General features: G+C 36.4%; 1 protein-coding gene and 1 long non-coding RNA gene across 17 annotated transcripts in view; one reads left to right on the plus strand and one right to left on the minus strand.

The window, feature by feature from the left end:
• Positions 1-19,041, plus strand: part of LOC144971150 (uncharacterized) — a 244,633-nt gene that overhangs the window by 138,182 nt on the left and 87,410 nt on the right. For 12 of the 16 annotated variants that reach the window (XM_078911610.1, XM_078911618.1, XM_078911613.1 and 9 more), the window contains 3 exons: positions 4,320-4,411; positions 13,692-13,767; positions 14,729-14,998. In XM_078911610.1, the coding sequence (XP_078767736.1) occupies positions 4,320-4,411; positions 13,692-13,767; positions 14,729-14,998 (438 nt within the window). The remainder of the gene's footprint in view (positions 1-4,319; positions 4,412-13,691; positions 13,768-14,728; positions 14,999-19,041) is intronic. The other 4 variants (XM_078911617.1, XM_078911623.1, XM_078911622.1 and 1 more) reach the window with 1 other exon arrangement.
• LOC144971152 (uncharacterized) lies at positions 704-8,446 on the minus strand. The gene is made up of 3 exons (XR_013645075.1): positions 8,419-8,446; positions 3,942-4,046; positions 704-813 (listed from the first exon to the last, which is right to left on the minus strand). It is a non-coding gene; the product is annotated as an uncharacterized LOC144971152 (long non-coding RNA).

The raw sequence follows: 19,041 nt of genomic DNA on the forward strand, positions 1-19,041 counted from the left end.
GAGAGAGAGAGAGAGAGAGAGAGAGAGAGAGAAAGAGAGAGAGGAGAGTCAGTCCACAGCTGTTAATATTGTCTAATGTCATATTGATAGTATGATATTGATTATGAGAAACGTGCATATTATGAAATAACGTCGACACACAATTCTTGATTGTGTATGATTTGTTCTACCTCTGACAGACTAGCATCTATGAGAGCACATGATGTCTGTCGACCAATTTTCATAACGACGACAAAAGCAAAACACAACAAAATGCTGCTGCTGATAATAATGCTCATGAAAATAGTGATGATGATGATGATGATGATGATGATGATGATGATGATGAGGAAGAGGAAATTGATAAAGAAGAACAGTTAAAGACGAGGAGTCCATTACATAATTTGTTGTCTTTAAACCACACGTTTTTACTATCTAGTTGAACATATTTTGCATGTCTGATAAGCGAGCGCGATTTTGGCCCGTCTCATGGTGGAAAGTCTCACTTCAGCATTGACGGAGGAACATACCATATCTGTGACCCATCGTCTGAAAGATACTAAAACGGAATTTTTAAACTTAAAAGGACAAATACGTGACATTTAATTTGTTGCCAGTTTAAGAAAATATAACAATTAAATCCAATGAAACACAAAACTGAACTCAAGTGTCTCTATAATATACCATAAATTCATTTAAGCTTCTAAATCACCCGACTTAATACCTTTTTGAGGCTGTATGCCACACTTTCTGTATGTACTCTCTGCCATAATAGTGTCAGACATGATGGAATGGACGTGGAGATACCAATGCCAAACTGTGGACCTGTGGGGCCTATTCATGTCAAATATAAATATATTATATCAGTATTCCAAAATGAGTCATGGGAATGATCACCATATTTATTTTATTATATTCGGTTTTATTCATATATTGCATAAATGCGTTTTCCTAGATTATATTGTAACTGCGGGGAAGACACAAGGGTTAAAGTAATTTGGTCATTTGCATAAAGCTACCAGTCCGACCTGAAAGGTTTCAAGCATAGGTGATCTGAATACTTGGCCTTTTTTTTATCACAACTCGAAGAGCCTTTTTATTTTTAAGCTTCGTGTATTCACGCGATGATAGTGCTGTTTATATTATGGCTGGTCTCTTTACTGCAAAAAGTGATATAAGCGAACTTGATATTTGACGCCAATTGCAGATCTAACCTTTTGGGGAAGCTTGTCATATTGTTAAACCTACAACATTGTTTATATTATCTTTATCACTCACTCATTCATTACCAGACCTGATGGCCGTCTGGAGAAATTAGAATTCAACATGCGTCACTTCTCTCGTAATGATGCATAGTAACTTAGCTGCTGGTTCTAAACTATCGGAACAATGGCGGACGCCCTTATAAAATACTTCTCAGACGAGCATAAAAGTGTATCCAGAGGAGAAAAACATTATAGATGTAATCATATTTTGACTTTTATACATTCTGATCACATGACATGTGAAAAAATTAAAGCCAGCATGAAGAATATAAAGTACCGATTTTATTTTTTAGAACCAGGCTGCTCGTTGCAGGGCGGATGTGACATCAGACTATTGAATCCTATTCGATGCCACATATCTCGGCCATTGGCCTTCTCTACCAACCCGTACAACGTAAATCCTGTCCTTTTCTTGATGCTATCCTGCCACATTTTCGGAGTTTCATATTGGCAATATTGATATCGAACAATACATCAATAATCAATGGTAAACTTTTGAGGACATAATATATGGTGATAAGATGCCCTGCCACGGTCCAGGTCACGTCTCTGTCTCTCAGTGTTCAGATGTCACAGATGGCGTAGATCTGCACTGCCGTACTCTGGACAAAATCCATATTTTAAAATTTGGCCAGAAAACTCGTTTTTCAAATATCGATCGATTTAAACGACCCTCAACTTGGCAAATAAAGTCTCAAACCTGGGACTTCACGAAGCATGTTTGAGAGTTTTTTTTTGTCAAGACGAGGGTCATTTAAATCGATCGATATTTGAAGCACGAGTTTTCTAGCCAAATTTTAGAATATGTTTTTTTTTCTTCTTCAGAGTTCGGCAGTGTAAGTATAGTATAGAATGTCATCGTTATTGGTCAAAATGTTTGATTAAAAAAAGACAATGCCTTGTCAAGAACAGAATTGATCCATGTATGTAAAGATGTATTATGATTCTCCCCCTTCTCCCTCTTATTCATATACGAATAAGCAAACACACGCGCGCGCACACACACACACACATTCAAACACACACACAAACCTCCACACGGAGGGGATATATATATATAAGATAAGATCTACTTTATTGATCCTGAATAGAAATTATGTATATATATATATATATATATATATATATATATATATTATATATATATATAATTATATACATAATAGAGAAAGAGAGAGAGAGAGAGAGAGAGAGAGAGAGAGAGAGAGAGAGAGAGAGACACTGAGAGTGAGTTTGTGAATGTGTGATGGTGTGCGTGCGTGTGGGAGGGGGGGGGGGGGGCGGATTTCGTATCCCATTTCTTTTGATACATAAAAGTAAGGGGGAAATATAGTGTGTGTGTGTATGTGTGTGTGTGTGTGTGTGTGCATGAGAGAGTGTGTATCGGCTGTAAGTGAGAGGGAGTGTGAATATATATATATATATATATATATATATATACATATGTGTGTGTGTGTGTGTGTGTGTGTGAGAGAGAGAGAGAGAGAGTGAAGGAGAGGATAGAAAGGTAGAGTGTTTTGCGCCTTCCAGTCTTTTGATTTTATGTTGATTGTTCTACAATAAAGAGGAGACCTTAACTGCTGGTTTGTAAGCGTTGCTATAGGTACCTATTACAGAACAAAGATAAATGAATTCTTCCTCTTCTTATTAGTTTTTCGCTCCTCAGATAATTAATGAATAAATACAGAAATCAAATAGATTCAAACAATCTCCCACCAAAAGAAAACAGACGAAAACAATACAAAACAACCCCTTAAAATAAAACTCGAAACACATTCATAAAAGATTAGAAGAGGTCTAATGGGGTTTTACTGTCCGTCCTGTTCTATGTTTTGTATGTGTGTGTGTTGTGTGCATTCGTGTTGTTTATGTATGTGTGTGTGTGTGTGTGTGTGTGTGTTTGTGGGGGGGGGGGGGGTTAATTATAATATAGTATGATATATACGGACGTGTGCGGGAAAGGGGTGCGCAAGCGGTTGGAGCTACACAATGATAAATATGATAAAATGTGCTATTATGGCATCGTTAATTAGACCACTGTAAATAACACACATGTAACAAATAACACATTTCTTTGACATCAGCCCTAATGCAGCCATTACTTCCTGACTAATGGTTCTACCTTTGACATTTTTCGGGCTTGATAAAAACGTTTTGGGTGTCCCGTTAGGAATGAGTAAACTTTGTTAGCTAGAGAGAAAAGGATTGCAGAGGATGAACGTATAGTGAATAGGGAAGGATAGAGGATGAGTGAGGCGGAGATGAGAAGGGCGAGGAAAAATTAACCGACAAGACAGTAGAGAGGAATAAAACACACGAACACACACACACACATATACATACACACACACACTCACACACACTGAAAGAGAGAGAGAGAGAGGGAGGGAGAGAGAGAGAGAGAGAGAGAGAGAGAGAGGGGGGGGGGAGGAGAAAAGCTATTATAGCGACAGAAGCAGATGAATGGGAAACAATGGGATTGAGAGAATAGAATTCCTTTTTATGGGTAAATCGTATAATTTCAGTCACTAACAATTTATGAGATCTACAACCTGCTATATCGTATCAATCTCCTTCATTATAGCTTGTACTAATAAACAAATGTCTCATGGCAACGTGTAGAATGTTTGTACTTGTCGGCACAAAGAGAAGACAAGATGTATGTAGGGAAAAATAACAGTACTATGAATAGGTCACCCATAAATGTATCAAAGTTGTATTCCAAAGTGAAATCCGATTGTCTTTTCTGAATCTTTGATTGGCATATGATCATTCTCTTTAGTTTTTCATCCATTATTGAACCTATAGGAAATGATGAAAACAATCATTATTATATTGTATCAAGATAATTTTATATCGATGCTATTTGTGTTGAAACGTTGCGAAAAGGCCGTTTGTCATAACCTTTATTTAGAAATTTATTGTTACCCCAGTCCTCAAAATGCACAAATAATCGAATTTCTAAAAACAGAAGGCATTTCTATTTTTAGAAACTCGCACATTAATTTGTTTTTTTAAAAGATAAATTGCATCAATCTGGATAACGATATGAAATATTTTTGTTTTGTTTCTCAGGCACCGCCTCCAAGACGTCATCCGGCGATCCCAATGGAACTAAAAGGGAAAGAAGACAGAGCACAAATAGTGTCAAGTCAGGAGTCTCGGATGTAAGTGATTTTATTATTGTTTTCATGTATTGTCCCAATATCTCAGCTGAGAAAGCGCACGCAGAGGTGTTGATCCCGGGTGCAGCCGACCCTCTGTCATCCCAGCAGGGATTCAATAACTATTGAATTTAATAATCTATTAGATTTGGCGGACAAGCGTTCTATCTAAAATGTAGCAAGCAATTTTACTGTGATCATTCAATGCCCAGTTACCGGGATAAATGTGATTCATAACCCCCATGGCTCTTGAGGACAGCTTGGTGACTTGTTTGTTTTTAGTAGTTAAGCGGTTTTATGACTCTTTTAGGTAATCAGCACTACTTTTGTATTTTGTGGTTCGGGCTACCCAATCAAAGATCTTGTCCATGAAAAACATCAGCTACGAATTAAGTTAGTATCAACGATATCACGTAACGTTTGTACGCCTTTCTCGTGTTTTTGCTTAATTATTTTTTTAAAAAAAATATCAGTTGGTGGCTGGTAACAGCAAATACTTTTATGTTGAAGAAAATACATTATCAAATTGGTTTGTAACCCGGTTTTATTGCGTCTAAATTAAAACTATTTCGTAACTAGTGACGCAATAATTATAGGGATATTGATCTAGATGAAACGAATTCAATAACAACAAGAGGTTTTTCAACTCTCAAGCTGTGCTTGGAATGTCAATACAACTACATCAAAAGCAAATCTGTGGCTACAATCATTTTGTAAGCAGCTGCTCGTAGTGAATTATAACTCAATGGTTCGACAACAACATAGATCTAACTGTCGTACTATGAAAATAATACGGTAAAGAATTTTGGCCATAAACCCCGTTCTTCAAATATCGATCGATTAAAATGTAACTCATCTTGTCAAAAACTCTCAAATCTCGGACTTCCTTGAAGACTTCCCAGACCTCCCAGGTTTGAGGGTTTTTGTCCAAATGAGGGTTATTTGAATCAATTGGGATTTGAAAAAAAGGAGTTTTCCGGCCAAATTAAAAAAATAACAACGTGTTTTTTTTTTTAATTTGTAGATACGGCAGAATAACATAAGGGGTCGATATAATACATTTTCCATATGGGTATTGGTTGATACCGTTCAAGTGGGTATAAATCGAATTTGAGATCTGGGCATCAATAACAATGACAATGATTATAATAAACCATCATTTAAACCAGTGTAATTTGTGGTCTATTGTTTAAAAACGTTATTATGACTTGGTTATTTACATGCTGGAAATTGAATTTATAGTTCATAATATGAGATTTTGATCAAGTTAATACGATTTATTTAGAAGATATTTGTTGACATTGCTAAGGCAGGAGTTCAACAAATCTTAAATTCATCTTGCTCAAAGGAAGCACTTAACTCTCTTCTTACCGACCATTTTCAAGATTTTTACTGAAATGTCATACTGACCCAACCCACAAAAGGAATTTTAAATTTAAAAGTAATAAGTTCACGCTATATTTAATTTTGTTGAGCAAAACAAGCTATACAACACATTCAACTCTTGTAACTATAACAAATAATTTTCTTTATTTTTTAAACATTTCTAACACAAATCTGAATAAGAAAAAATGTTGTTCATATCGTAACGAATGTGACGATTTGCCTACAGTTGGCAAGGAGAGAGTTAATTTCATTCAAGTTTTATAATTTAGATTTAAAAGAAAGTTTTCACCCTCAAGATCACAGTGACATAATGACGAATTGAGACGTTTGGTCACATTTTTGAATAGGACATAAAACAGTCTACGAGAGTTTGGAGTTTATTCCAATCTGACTTCATATCTTTCTGTTTTTATCAAAAATAACAGTAGATGCAAGGTGACCCTTTTGAAGAGTCTATACCATAAAATATTATATCCCCCATCGGCGCCGCCAGGAAGTTTTTATTCTCTGTTGTTTCCTAGCACTGTTCGACTCACTTCATTTCTTGTTATACCATATAAATGAACTCCTGCGTTAGCAATGTCAACAAGTATTTTTAAATCAAATGTATTTACTTGATCAAACTCTCATATTATGTACAATAAATTTAATTTTTATTATGTAAATAACCCACTCATAAAAACCTTCTGAAACAATAGGTCTTGTGCTTTGACACTCGTCTTTGGATCCGAGGTCCTGGGTTCGAGTATCGCTCTGACCGACACATCATTGAGTCATAGGAAAAGACTCTTTACTCACATTCTCTCACCGCATTCAGGTGTCAGATGAGTGTCTGGATGGTAACAGCGTTGTCTCTGTCCTAATATATTATAATATCGCCTAACACGCATCGCGTCTCGTCCTACATGGTAAATCTTGCTGTTAGCCAGGGACCCCTTGGAAAGCGCTTTGAGCAAGTTTAGTGGATATTGCGCTGTTTAAATGCTCAAGTTTTTTCTTTTAATAATTAGTTCGTATCTACGTTGGCTCATCGGTCTCAAGGGTGACAATAATCGCAAGAACTCTTATTACAGCGTAGCGTTTCTTTGTTTAAGTCACTTTATACATTTTACTTCACTTCACTCGAGTAAGAATGAGTACCTGACTATAGGCAGTGACGGATTTTGAAAGAGTGCGTGTACCAGCAAAACGACAAATAGGCAATTTGTAATGAAATTTAAATGCCGTTCCATAAGTCTTGGTGAGGGAATAAATAAAATAGGAATTTATTTAAATACAGAACCGCTTGAATGGCCAAGGTCCTAAAAACAGTGGCCAGTAGCAGCAGGTGACCTCCATCACCAGAGACATGAATTACCTGGTCTGATGATGGTCTCGATAAAGTCACGGACGCCTGACTGACTCCAGGCGTATCTGTCTTTTGTACTCACCAACAGGTGCAATGGATAATGACTAACAGTCACCTGACAACCTACCTTTAAGATATGTATTTATTGCATTACTTATCTGTAATTTTCATCTGTTTTACGGTGCGCCAACTCCACTGACCATTTTTATTGCTCGAAAATGACTTTATTTACTGGGTGGAGGTTGTTCGCATCTCATCATTTCTATTTCGTTACATCATTAATGTGAATTGTGTGAACGATGGATTAATGGGGCCATGAGATCTCTGGCAAACATTAAAACACTCTGCTTTATTGACAAGTCATAAACATATGAATGACAGTGATCAAAAATTCAATGTTCAATATTTTCAAGGTAAAGTCTGCGTTGCCAAATTTGTCCAAAGACACACGTCATCAAAATTTCGTAACCCCCCCCCCCCCCCCCCTCTCCAAATAATAATTTTTAAAAAATCAGTGATAGAATGACTATACAATGGGAATATTTGTTAGAATTTATATATACTTATAACAATTTATATTCTACAATTAATGCTATGCGTTTAGGTAAAATACTCACAACATATGTCTGCCTGAAATACCGTAGCAACACACAAAACTATGTGTAACCTTGAACATTTGAGTCGGTGACTTTCAAAACGCACTAAATCCCATTTTCGTCATTCTCATTTATATTGTGACTTAAAGAGGAAAAGACTTGCCTTGTGTGCCTCATAAAACAATACCCTGTGTTGTGTGAAACTCTAATTTGTCTATGGTGATTCTATAGAGTCCAAAAGATAGCTTGAGATTGTTGACTCATTTTCTATCAGGATGTGACGTAGCTACTCATATATAGTCTGATTGATAGAATTAAGTGAGGACAAATCACCAAAATGGCTGTCCAAAAACAATAACCAATGCATACTGGATTCCAAATGCTGATCAACGTATCAAATGTAATTATAAACTTGAGTTCAGTTCGTAGATCTAACCTTGAATGTTTTCTCGTGGTGTCGAGGGTGAGTACGATAGACAATGACTGCAAGCAGACAAAATACAACAAGACTAGGCGGCATCGTGTCTAGAACGTTTTGGGGTGGCACATGCGATAACGATGGCGAAACATTTTCTTTGTAAACACAGATTCAGCACACAGCTTAAATCATTATTCTAATCGTTTTTAGGCCCCACACCCCTAGCACCAAAAATAAATATTTCACGAAGACAGGCACTTACCTCACACCATACTCTCTCTATCCCCTTTTCTGTATCTCTCCTCTCACTCCCACACACACATGCTTTGATTGCATTTTGATGCATGCGCACCTCAGACATATTAGCACCATCGAAATTCACTCACCCGTAACGCAAACAAACCTCCCAGAAGCCATACTGTACGCGAGTAACAGTGTGCAGCCACAACAACACCCACCATGTGCCAAGTCGGTTTTATGCACGCACGTGCACTCAATAAACCACCCCACCAATATCATCAGCTTGTTCAATTTGTTCTAACTTTTGAAACCTTGAGAGGTAAAATAGTTTCATTGTTTTCATTTCTTGTGATAAAATGGTTATTTTAACGAATTTTATTTTATAATCCCAGTCTCTTTAAAATAAAAATAAAAATCATTCCATGCGTGAGGAGCACTTAAATATGCTAATGCAATTGAAGAATTCCTATCTGAGGAAAGAAAAGGTTTAAAGCACTAAGCTGACGACACATTTCATTCGCCTAAGATAAAGAACTGAACGAGTGTGTATGAAAGGTGCCAGACAAATCAAGAAAGAAAAATACAAGGAAAAAAAACCATCCCAAAAAAATCAGTCGACCTTTCATACACACTTGTTCAATTCTTTATCTTAGACTGTGGCTTGCGCCTTAATTTCTTAATTTCGTTCACCTACCTGGTTTTGAACTTATGCCTTACTTTTCACTCCAAAAAAACATAACTTATGTATCTGATCCCATAACTATGTTATTTAGATTTGATCGTTCCCGGGACATAAATTATTCAGTTTGTTTGAAAGATCCTATCATGTCACAACATAATACCTCATTTGGGCAAACAAAACGTACGATTTATGTTGCTTTTGACAAAAATACGTTTGCTGAAATTGATGCTGTTCAGAAGTTGCCGGCATTAATCTTTGGTGTGACAGATTTACAAGTTCACTTCTTATTGCTAATAATATGTGTTGGACATTATTTTGTTTGTTTGTAATTAAACGATATAAAAAATCAATACTCGCACACTAACAAACACGCATACACCACGCAAACCCACACACGTAAACACACGCACCCCCACATACACACACACACACACACACACACAACATCGCATGCATATTTATAGAATCCAGCAAACTAGTACACATGCATACACATATGTTGACAATTAGTGAAAATAGCAAAACAAACAAAATGTTAATTTTAAAAAAATATTTGATCCACCTGTCCTTGCAAAGTTCAATCCATACCTGGTGTATGATGCAAAAACCAGGTGATGCTTTGGCAGTTTTTTTAACAGAACGGAAGAAAGTAAGTAATAAATGAAAAGAGCAGAGCATCCTTCAACCCCATCCCCCCGCCCCCCATTCCCTCCTAAAACTAAACGTAAGAAACAAAACTGTAAGCTATAATAAGATAATAGATACATTAAATCTATTTTTCTACAAGACAATTTTCCAACAGCCAATGTAACGATTTTTTAAAAATCGCATAGTTTTACTAACCATTTTCTTTTGTCTTACCTCACCTCTGATTTTGTCCTATACTGTTGTCGGCAGTAACCGCCCCTTCCTCACCCACCATTTCTCTAATCTCTTAGAAAATTCTCAAAAGAAAAGAACAATTACAACAACAACAACAACAACAACAATAACAACAACTGAAGAATACGTTTAAAATTTAGGCATTTGCGAGGTGTTTGTGGAGTGAAAGTCAGTGGTCCTTGAGAAGAAAAAATAGTTAGGATTTGGCGAAGAGTGAGATTAAAATGATTTTTTAAGAAAAAGAAAAAGGTGACACATCAGAGTGATGGAGCACCTGACGAATTATTTTAAACCGTTTTCCGGTTCATTGCGACTTTATGATTCATCGAACATGCGCATTGGGTGAGAGAATACTGTCTCCTTCATCTGTATTGAAATCTAAAAAATACTGAATACTACATTGCCAGATAAAAAGAGACGACCTGGAGATCAAAAAGTTACTCTATCATGGACAGAAAGGTTTATCCAGGCACTTCATTTTTGTATAAAATGCACAGGTTTCTACCTAACTAGGTGATAAAATGCTACTGTTGAGATTTGTCAAGAGTACCATGTCATATAAATAATTTGCTATCCGAGAAAAATGTTGAAACTTTGGAAAAATAAAACAATCAGAGAAAACAATATAGGGCAGCGGAAAAATGAGGTGCTGGCAAATTGTTCCAAGTTAAAAGATATAAAAAGGTGTATAATATTATATGCACGGTGCTTTACAAAGCAGATAGTAATAAGATCGTTCTTTTGAAAATGAACAGTTTACAAAGTATTTCATATTTCCACTAAAAAGTTTCGATGGTATTCTTAAACATGAGTTTCTGTAAATGCTTGGATGGAGGTTTATAATGTTTAGATTTTTAAAAAGATTAAAGTACCATAATATCATGTTTTTTTAGCTCAAATTTTTAGTATGCTGTACTAGCATGGCCAACATGTTTTACTTGCGGAAATGAAGTCAAAATACCAATATTTATTAAAATAAAACTGAATTAACCTTACTCCCGTTAAAAACAAATATTATGGGTAACACAAAGAAGACAGGCCCCAGCGTGTCAATTTAACAGTTATTCGACTCTCTCTTAATTACCGCAAGGTTTGAGAAATTCCGCCTCGCTGCTGGTGAGGAAAGGTTAATTGTCTCGTAAACTCCCTGGGGATGTATTGGTATGAACTAGGTGATCTCTTGAAATGATTTCCTTCACTTTTTTTTTCATTTCAAAAGATGATTAGTTAATCTTTTATTATCTTTTCTATCCTTTTTAAATGCAACTAAGTGAACTTGTGGTGTGACATTCGACTTTTGACCCGTTTGTCCCTGGTTTGAGTCTTGGTACTGTTGTGGTGGAGGCGAAAGTTGAGTCGTTTGAGAAGGGGTTGTCACCGTAACATAAGACTGAAACGAGTGCCTGCTGGCTGTTAACAGTGTTATCTCTCTCTCTCTCTCTCTCTCTCTCTCTCTCTCTCTCTCTCTCTCTCTCTCTCTCTCTCTCTCTCTCTCTCTCTAAAAAAAAAAGAAGTAATCAGTGCGTTTCCAGCCATATTATATATTGATAAGTGTTGTTGGTTTAGGGCGTTGTAAAGCGCTTTGAGCACATTAAGCGGACACTGTGCTGTGTTCAAAACCCACGTTAAAATATTTACCTCTTAGACAAAGATCTACTTGAGTTTGAGATTGATTTTACAACCCTTTTATTAGAAATAGTGATTAAACATTTGGATTTGGTGTATGGTCTGACGTAAAGCAATATGCCGTTGTTAGTGTCCCATCGAAACACCTAATATTAAACTATTGTTTTTTTCATCATATAGAAACCGAAACAAACTTAATAGGACACATGGCTCAAAAGCTGAAGTATGTATAACTTGATTCAACTTTCAGCAGTATATTTCAACTGTTGAAAGGTTGTAGCAGGATCTCCATTTTAAAGTCATTCAGAACTATGATTATAATGATTTATAAATGTGTGAATTCCTCTTAGTCTTCTGAAAAATTACACAGATCATCCATTTTTAACTTCCAATCTTTCGAATAAATAAGGTTTTCTGGGCATTTGCTCAGAACCGTGGCTATCTCTATAATATACTATTCTCACTACAAACATTAACCAGGCATTATCACTATCACTCGCATGTCGTGCTGTTCTGCTGTCGATCCTTCTTCCACCGAGTTTTGCTCAATTTTCTGGTACCAAATGGTGAAGTGGTTAAGTGAATTACACTATCATCCGAAGGACCAGGGGTCGAGCCCCTCTTTCGTTTTCTTGGATTCTTAAGCAGGAAATGTGATAGCTGGCGACATGATTTTTCGAGGTTTTATTTCAATGGATAGAACCTTAACTCAAGATAATTTTAACGTGGGATGAATACCGTGAATATTTTAAAGAATCTACCTCTGTTTTTCGTTTTGTTGAGGTTGTTTTACAACCTATTGTGAATGAATGTATTACATACACTGATACCAATAACAGTTCTTGCGTCTGCTTCATATCTTTTGACTAACATTACTAGCTCTTTCACCTGGAGTTTTGACAAGTGCCACTCCCCGACAGGTGAGCAAGTTTTATGAGGACCATTAAGACCTAACGAGATGCACTCACTAGTATTAACTACTCATTGTCTGAAAGAGCTTGCAAATAGAACAAGAACTTTTGATCTGCCATTACGAGGATTCCTGTTTGAGAGTCTTAAAATAGAAGAACGGACTGTTTTCCAGTGTTGAACGAGAAAATATAAAGATCATGATATTGCTCAATGTTACAAAAGAAAGTATTATGTTCAAGAAGCTGTACTCGAACATTGAAATGAAGAGTTTACAATCGACATCTTTGCGAGTTATTTATACTACCACTATCGAATACCGAGACCCGGTTTTCTTATGACTGAAGGTTAAGACACCAGAACAAAAGATAAAAGTAGGCCTATATTATAGCGGGAAATCGAGCAATGCTACGAGTCGTTCAGAAAAAGGTGTGAAAGTTCAAGGTTTGCGTTTCCCTCTTTACTTTTGAATAAAACTTCAACAAAACGCGACAATGGCGAATGACGATGTATTTGTTTTTGAAATAATCTTACGGCATAGGATTCAAACTCCTGGCACGTATATTATATTTTGTTAGCCTCTGGAAAAGACGTTGCATAGACCAGCATCCTATCTGTACTTTATATTTGGTTCCAGACTGTGGGGGCACGATTTCACACACTTTTGACGGTGCTGACAACAAAGGGTACTTTACGCTGCGTCCCTTTGTTTAGTGGGTTTAATATGCAGTATTTGCAAATGTCTTTATCTAGACATGTTAACTCTTCTTTACTGTCTGGGACTTAAATGGTGTTAATAACATGGATTGCTATCATTATGACAGAGACTAGATCATAACTGACCGTCACTTGCTCATTATAGGATGAATGTTGGCTTCGTGACCATTATAAGCAAGATTACGTATTGCGTTTTTTAAAGTCTCATTGTTGTTAATTATTTTAACTTTGCAAGTATTGGCAGTTTGTTCCATGCACCAGAATTAATTAGCGTAAGGAAAGGTCGGTTTAAAATTGGAAATATAGTGATATCCGAACGACTGATTAATATCCGCTTGAATTGGTCATTTCCAGTTAATTTTTATTTGCATATTTTGTAGATTTTAATTTTACATCTATGTGATGAAGGGGTGTGAAAATATGTAGCGACAGACCAAAATAATAAATTTTCCTTTGTTTTCTTTATTTTTGTTTTCCAGAAAAGTAAATCCAAGTCATCAGAGAAAGAGGCCGCAAGAACACGTCCTCCAACCCGAAGGAGCACATCTTCTATCTGTAAGTCTATAACCTAATGAGCTATAATGCAGAGCGAATTTTATTTGTGTTATATTATTATAGTTAATTAGCATAGGCCGTTCAGATTACCTGATGGTGTCGCCAAACACAAAACTACCATATGAACAAACAAGACAAGGGACGAAAGGCCGATATAACTGAACAGATAAGACATATTGTACGCATCCTTAGGTATTTTGGGTTTCTAGAACAGATATCAGCATACATTTTTCCTTCTAATAAGAGGGTTTTCTCCATTAACAATCCGCGCATCTTTCACCGAAGTAGCTCTAGAGTATGAAGTGATGGCATATTTATCATTTACCCTCTTTATAAAAACACAAACCATTTATCCAACACTCAAAAATAGAATCTACCCTCCCCTTACTTCTCAAGTCCGTTAACAATGCAACATTATGCTCTCTAGTAAATTGAACTCGCCTCTGGCTATGTTTTAATTGTTTTCTTTAATAAACAAAAAAGATATAACAGCTTAAAAAAAAAGAAAAAAAAGAAGAAAAGAACAGAATACTAAATACTGAACGTTTCGGGCTCAAACCCCTTCTTCAGCAAACAACAAGATTTTTCTTGTATAGAGAGGACGTACTGACATTTTTTTATGTCGTTGATCTGGTTTTTAAAAATTATTTTTCGTTGTTGTTTGCTGAATAATGGGCTTGAGCCCGATACGTTCCGTGTTTGGTATTTTGCTCTCTTTTTTTTTTGAAGCTGTTAAATTCATTTTTGTTTATTGTTTTCATCCTAAATCGTCTTCTATATTGATTGTTTCAGTTGTATGCAATTTTTCAGAATATTTAATTGATGCCTAAATGTTACGAATATCAATACACCAGCTACCATATAGATATGTTGTTGCAATATAAAAGAGATATTGTCTTATTGACGTGTAATCATCATTCTCATCCTTGCCCCACCCACAATTTGTCACTTCGGCGCCCAGCACCATCCAATCCAACCCAAAGACATTCCCGAACTCTGGAAATCCACTTGAGCACCTCCGCCTCTCCCGTACGCTCATCCAGGCACTCCTCCACCTCCCCCACCCCCATCATTATCAAAGCCGTCAAATCTGGCGGCACCCTGGTCAGGGCGCCGGGTGATTCCCGATCATCAACAACAGCAACAACGGCAATGGTTAACAAACGCGGCGGCTCCTCTTCGCCAGCAACTCGCGGCGTCATTAGCAAGGGGAACAACTCCTCTTCGACTAGTAAGTCTAGGTGTTGTGTCACTGTAATTCCTCGATGGTTTCCCTTCTCCATCGATGTGTTTTCATTTTGAATTTGAATGGCAACTCGACTGCATTGCTGGTTGTTGTACATAATTTTTATTTTTACGGTCAACTTTTGTTTTGCTGTTGCATTGGTCCCCACCCCCACCGGTCTTCCTTTATTCAGTATGGCTTACAAGACAAAGTTGACAACTCTTAAATCACAAACCGATCAATTCCGACACGTATGGTTTGGTGATTATAATCGCGTGCTTTTAGCGCTGATTAATTTAACTAATGACTGATAGCAATAAACTTAAGCATTTCATTGCAGGAAGCAACGGAGTTAATTCCTTTAACCCTCTTTGAAATAATCTTGGGCTTTAATTTAACCGGTTTTCTCAACGTGAAACTTTCAACTAATCATATCATTTCAACTTTTATTTTGTGTCGATTTTCATGTAAGTTTGCCTGTTAATGATTATTTTCAAATCGTTTGTTTGTTTCTTTTCATAATTAGAAGTGTTGTAAGTTTTGTGTATATAATAATGTTTTGATGTTGTAATGCTGTTTTCATTTTTTATTTACCATACCCATCTAATCAAAGCTTCAACGATCACTTTCAAAATAATGCATATTATACAGAATATTGTTACAATGCTTTTCAAATGTAAAAGAGACATGCAGGCCGAGAGCGACAGAATTACGAATAAAGACTAAATACGAGAGAAATAGAAAGAGACTGAGAGAGAGAGATGGTAGGTAGGTGTATGTGTGAAGAGAGAGAGAGAGAGAGAGAGAGAGAGAGAGAGAGAGTGGGGGGGGGGAGAGGAAGATAGAGATAGAGATAGGGAGAGAGAGAGAGGGAGAGACAGAAAGAGAGAGAGAGAGGGAGAGACCAAAAAAAAAAAAAAAGAGAGAGAGAGAGAGAGAGAGAGAGAGAAAGATAGAGAGATAGAGAGAGAGAAAGAGAGAGCATAAAGGGCGAACGTCGATGCGATTATAATTAAATGGCTTAAAATCTTAAGTAGTTGACCTACATTCCAAGTTGCTAGGTATTCGTGAAAGAAAACAAAATAAGAAAAGAAGACTAGTAGCAGTTCCAGTCTCACTCTTTCACTCTAGGACTGAGATATCTTTGTATAATCTCTGTTGATAGTGTAAGGTTTCAATAAGCGGGATGTTTGTAGTCCTACTGCGGCTCTTTTTTTAAAAATGGGTCTTAAAATTATACGCTTAAAAAGTTGTTTTAGTGTTAATTATGGCTGATGAAGAAAAGCACAAAGTATGTAATTTTAACTTCGGATTTCAGACGAAAGTTGTGTGACTGACAAATGTTTGTTTTTAAAGGTCATGATTTATATACTGGCTATTTTATTCTATAATGAACATGATATTAAAATGCCTTTTATAAACATTTGGTGCCATGGGTCAATCATATATTTAAAGACATCTTTTCCTGTGTTTGATTTTTAAAGACCATAGATTACTTAAAGACAATAGGACTATGACCGTAGCCCAGTAGATATATATTGATATGTCGTCATGTTCTATCTGTATGTTCTGACAAGCCATTCAATGAACCATGTCTTTAAAACAAAGAAACCCTTACCCAGGTTGCCGCTCACCACTCAATGACAAAAAGGCCTTTTGCCTCATTTTGTTTGGAAAACTTTTATTTTATATATTCAGGTTTTCTCTAAATTTTCGAAAAATTATTAAGCCTGAAATTTTACTTGTCAAAACTTGCTAAAGTTTAGACCTGAAACATTTCTATGGTTTAGAATTTCGACCTATCGGGAGTCACTATAATTGATCGATATATATATAGTTAACATTTTCTGGACAAAATGAGACGAATGCGTTTTTTCAGTGTACTTTATATTTGGTTCCAGACTATGGGGACACGATTTCACACACTTTTGACGGTGCTGACAACAAAGGGTACTTTACACTGCGTCCCTTTGTTTAGTGGGTTTATTATGCAGTATTTGCAAATGTCTTTATCTAGACATGTTAACTCTTCTTTACTGCCTGGGACTTAAATGGTGTTAATAACATGGATTGCTATCATTATGACAGAGACAAGATATTTGGTTTCTGTACATTCATTTGCAAAAATGTTTCAGTGACCCTCTCTTTCTTTAAAAAAAAAAAGTTATTTGTGATTCTAGACGGATAACATCTGGTTTTATTGTGATAATAAACGTACACCAGTCTGCATAGTTTTATATCTAAGTCGTTATAATAGAGGGTGTGATTATTAATAGGTACATATCTTAATTCTTAGTTTCTAATAATAATAACGCCAGTCTTGTACTCGTTTAGAGAGACGATTGTATAATGGCGATACGCCATTCAAAATGATCGAATGTTCAAATCCTTTTGAAGAGATAGAGTTTGAAGGCTCTGTCCCGCCCAGTTTACTATAAGATTGCAGTCTCACTTAAAATGGTCAACGAGACATTTATCAGACTTTCGTATCTTTCAAAGGAAGTCATAGCTTTATGTTTAATTGATATTGCGTCACAGATAGATTATAATCTGTTCCAGCCAACAACCGTGTAACACTTGCTGTCCTTTCGTTTTCCCATAAAACACTTCTTTTTCACTTTAGTCATAGGATAGCGATAGATTAAAATGTCCCCAACGTGTATAAATGTTTCAAACCAAATACTATTTTGAAGTCTCCGTTTCGAGGTCTTATGGCTAAGTTATGGTATGGGTGGGTCATTTTAATCAATTGATATGTGAAGTATAATTTCTCTGGCCAGAACACAAGTGTTCTTTTTCAGCCTACAACAGTGGTGTAGTACACGAAATATTTGATAAATGGAACCACTACTACAAGCCCTGTTGGTATTTTCATGAGTAACCGATCGATAATAAACGCCCGTTAACTTCGAACCGCTGTTCCTTGTAATCCGTGCTACAACACAGAATTGTCGTCTCACGTCTCTACCGACATCGTGTTGTAATCACTATTAATAGTGGCGTATTAAGAACGGGTTGAAGGTTCTTTGTAATATCTTCAACAAACATGTATCCTTAAAATCAATTTTAATAGTAAGGTAAGACTGTATATGTGACCCTTCGCCTCAAAACGGTATTAAGTCGGGATGGTTAAGATGTTGAAAATTGAATTTATAGCCAGAAATATCAGACTTGTGTTGAGTTTGTATGTTTTATTGAGGAGAATGGATAACATATTTTAGGGTGCTAATGCCAACAATTTATATTTTTGACCAGTTTAACATTAAATTCGGCTTTTGAGCACCTGGTTCGTTACGACATAATACCGTTTTGAGACGGTGGGTCACATATATCGCTTGTTTTTTTGTTTTTTTTTAACCGGTCAGGTACTCATTTTGGTATGGTGAAGAAAAGCGAGAAAAGAGCTCAACTTTTAACTGGACTCATACAAGGGACCTTCAGGTCTGAAGCTGAGTGGCTTGTCACAAAATCAGGAGACGAGCTGATGCCACTGTGTCACGTGACCCTTTTTTGAATCGAGCATTCTTGGATTCCGATTCCGATTGTAGCATATATTTTTGCACCCCCCCCCCCTTCTCTTACCTGCTTTCAAAATAATATAATAGAAGTTTGCCTAAAAGCGATCTTCGAAAAAAGAAAAAGTACAAAGTTATTTTCTCAGCCCACTTTTGAATCAGATTATATTCGCTGTGAATGAAAACGTTTATTTTAAAAACAAATCCATTCATTATTGGGGGAAAATCTTGTAATTTTTCTTTAATTGAACGTATTCGGACTTCAGCCCGGGGTTAAGTAAGCTTCATGTGAACAATCTCTATCTATCTAATACGGGTTTAAGAATTGAAGTGCTTGTTTGAATTATCCATCTTTTATTGTTGAAAAGAGCAATGCGAATTCTTGAAAATGAAAAGCCGCATAGACTGAGGATATGTTCACGTTCGTGGAATATGCATTTCACTCCTTATGTTTAAGGCACATTCTTTCTCACCGCCTTTACTCGATCCTCCCCCCCCCCCCCCCCTTCCCCCTCGATGACTGCCAGCCGGATT

The sequence above is a fragment of the Berghia stephanieae genome, chromosome 4, assembly GCF_034508935.2.
Source record: "Berghia stephanieae isolate SIO BIC M18660-M18661 chromosome 4, UCSD_Bste_1.3, whole genome shotgun sequence".
NCBI classification, from domain to species: Eukaryota; Metazoa; Mollusca; class Gastropoda; order Nudibranchia; family Aeolidiidae; genus Berghia; species Berghia stephanieae.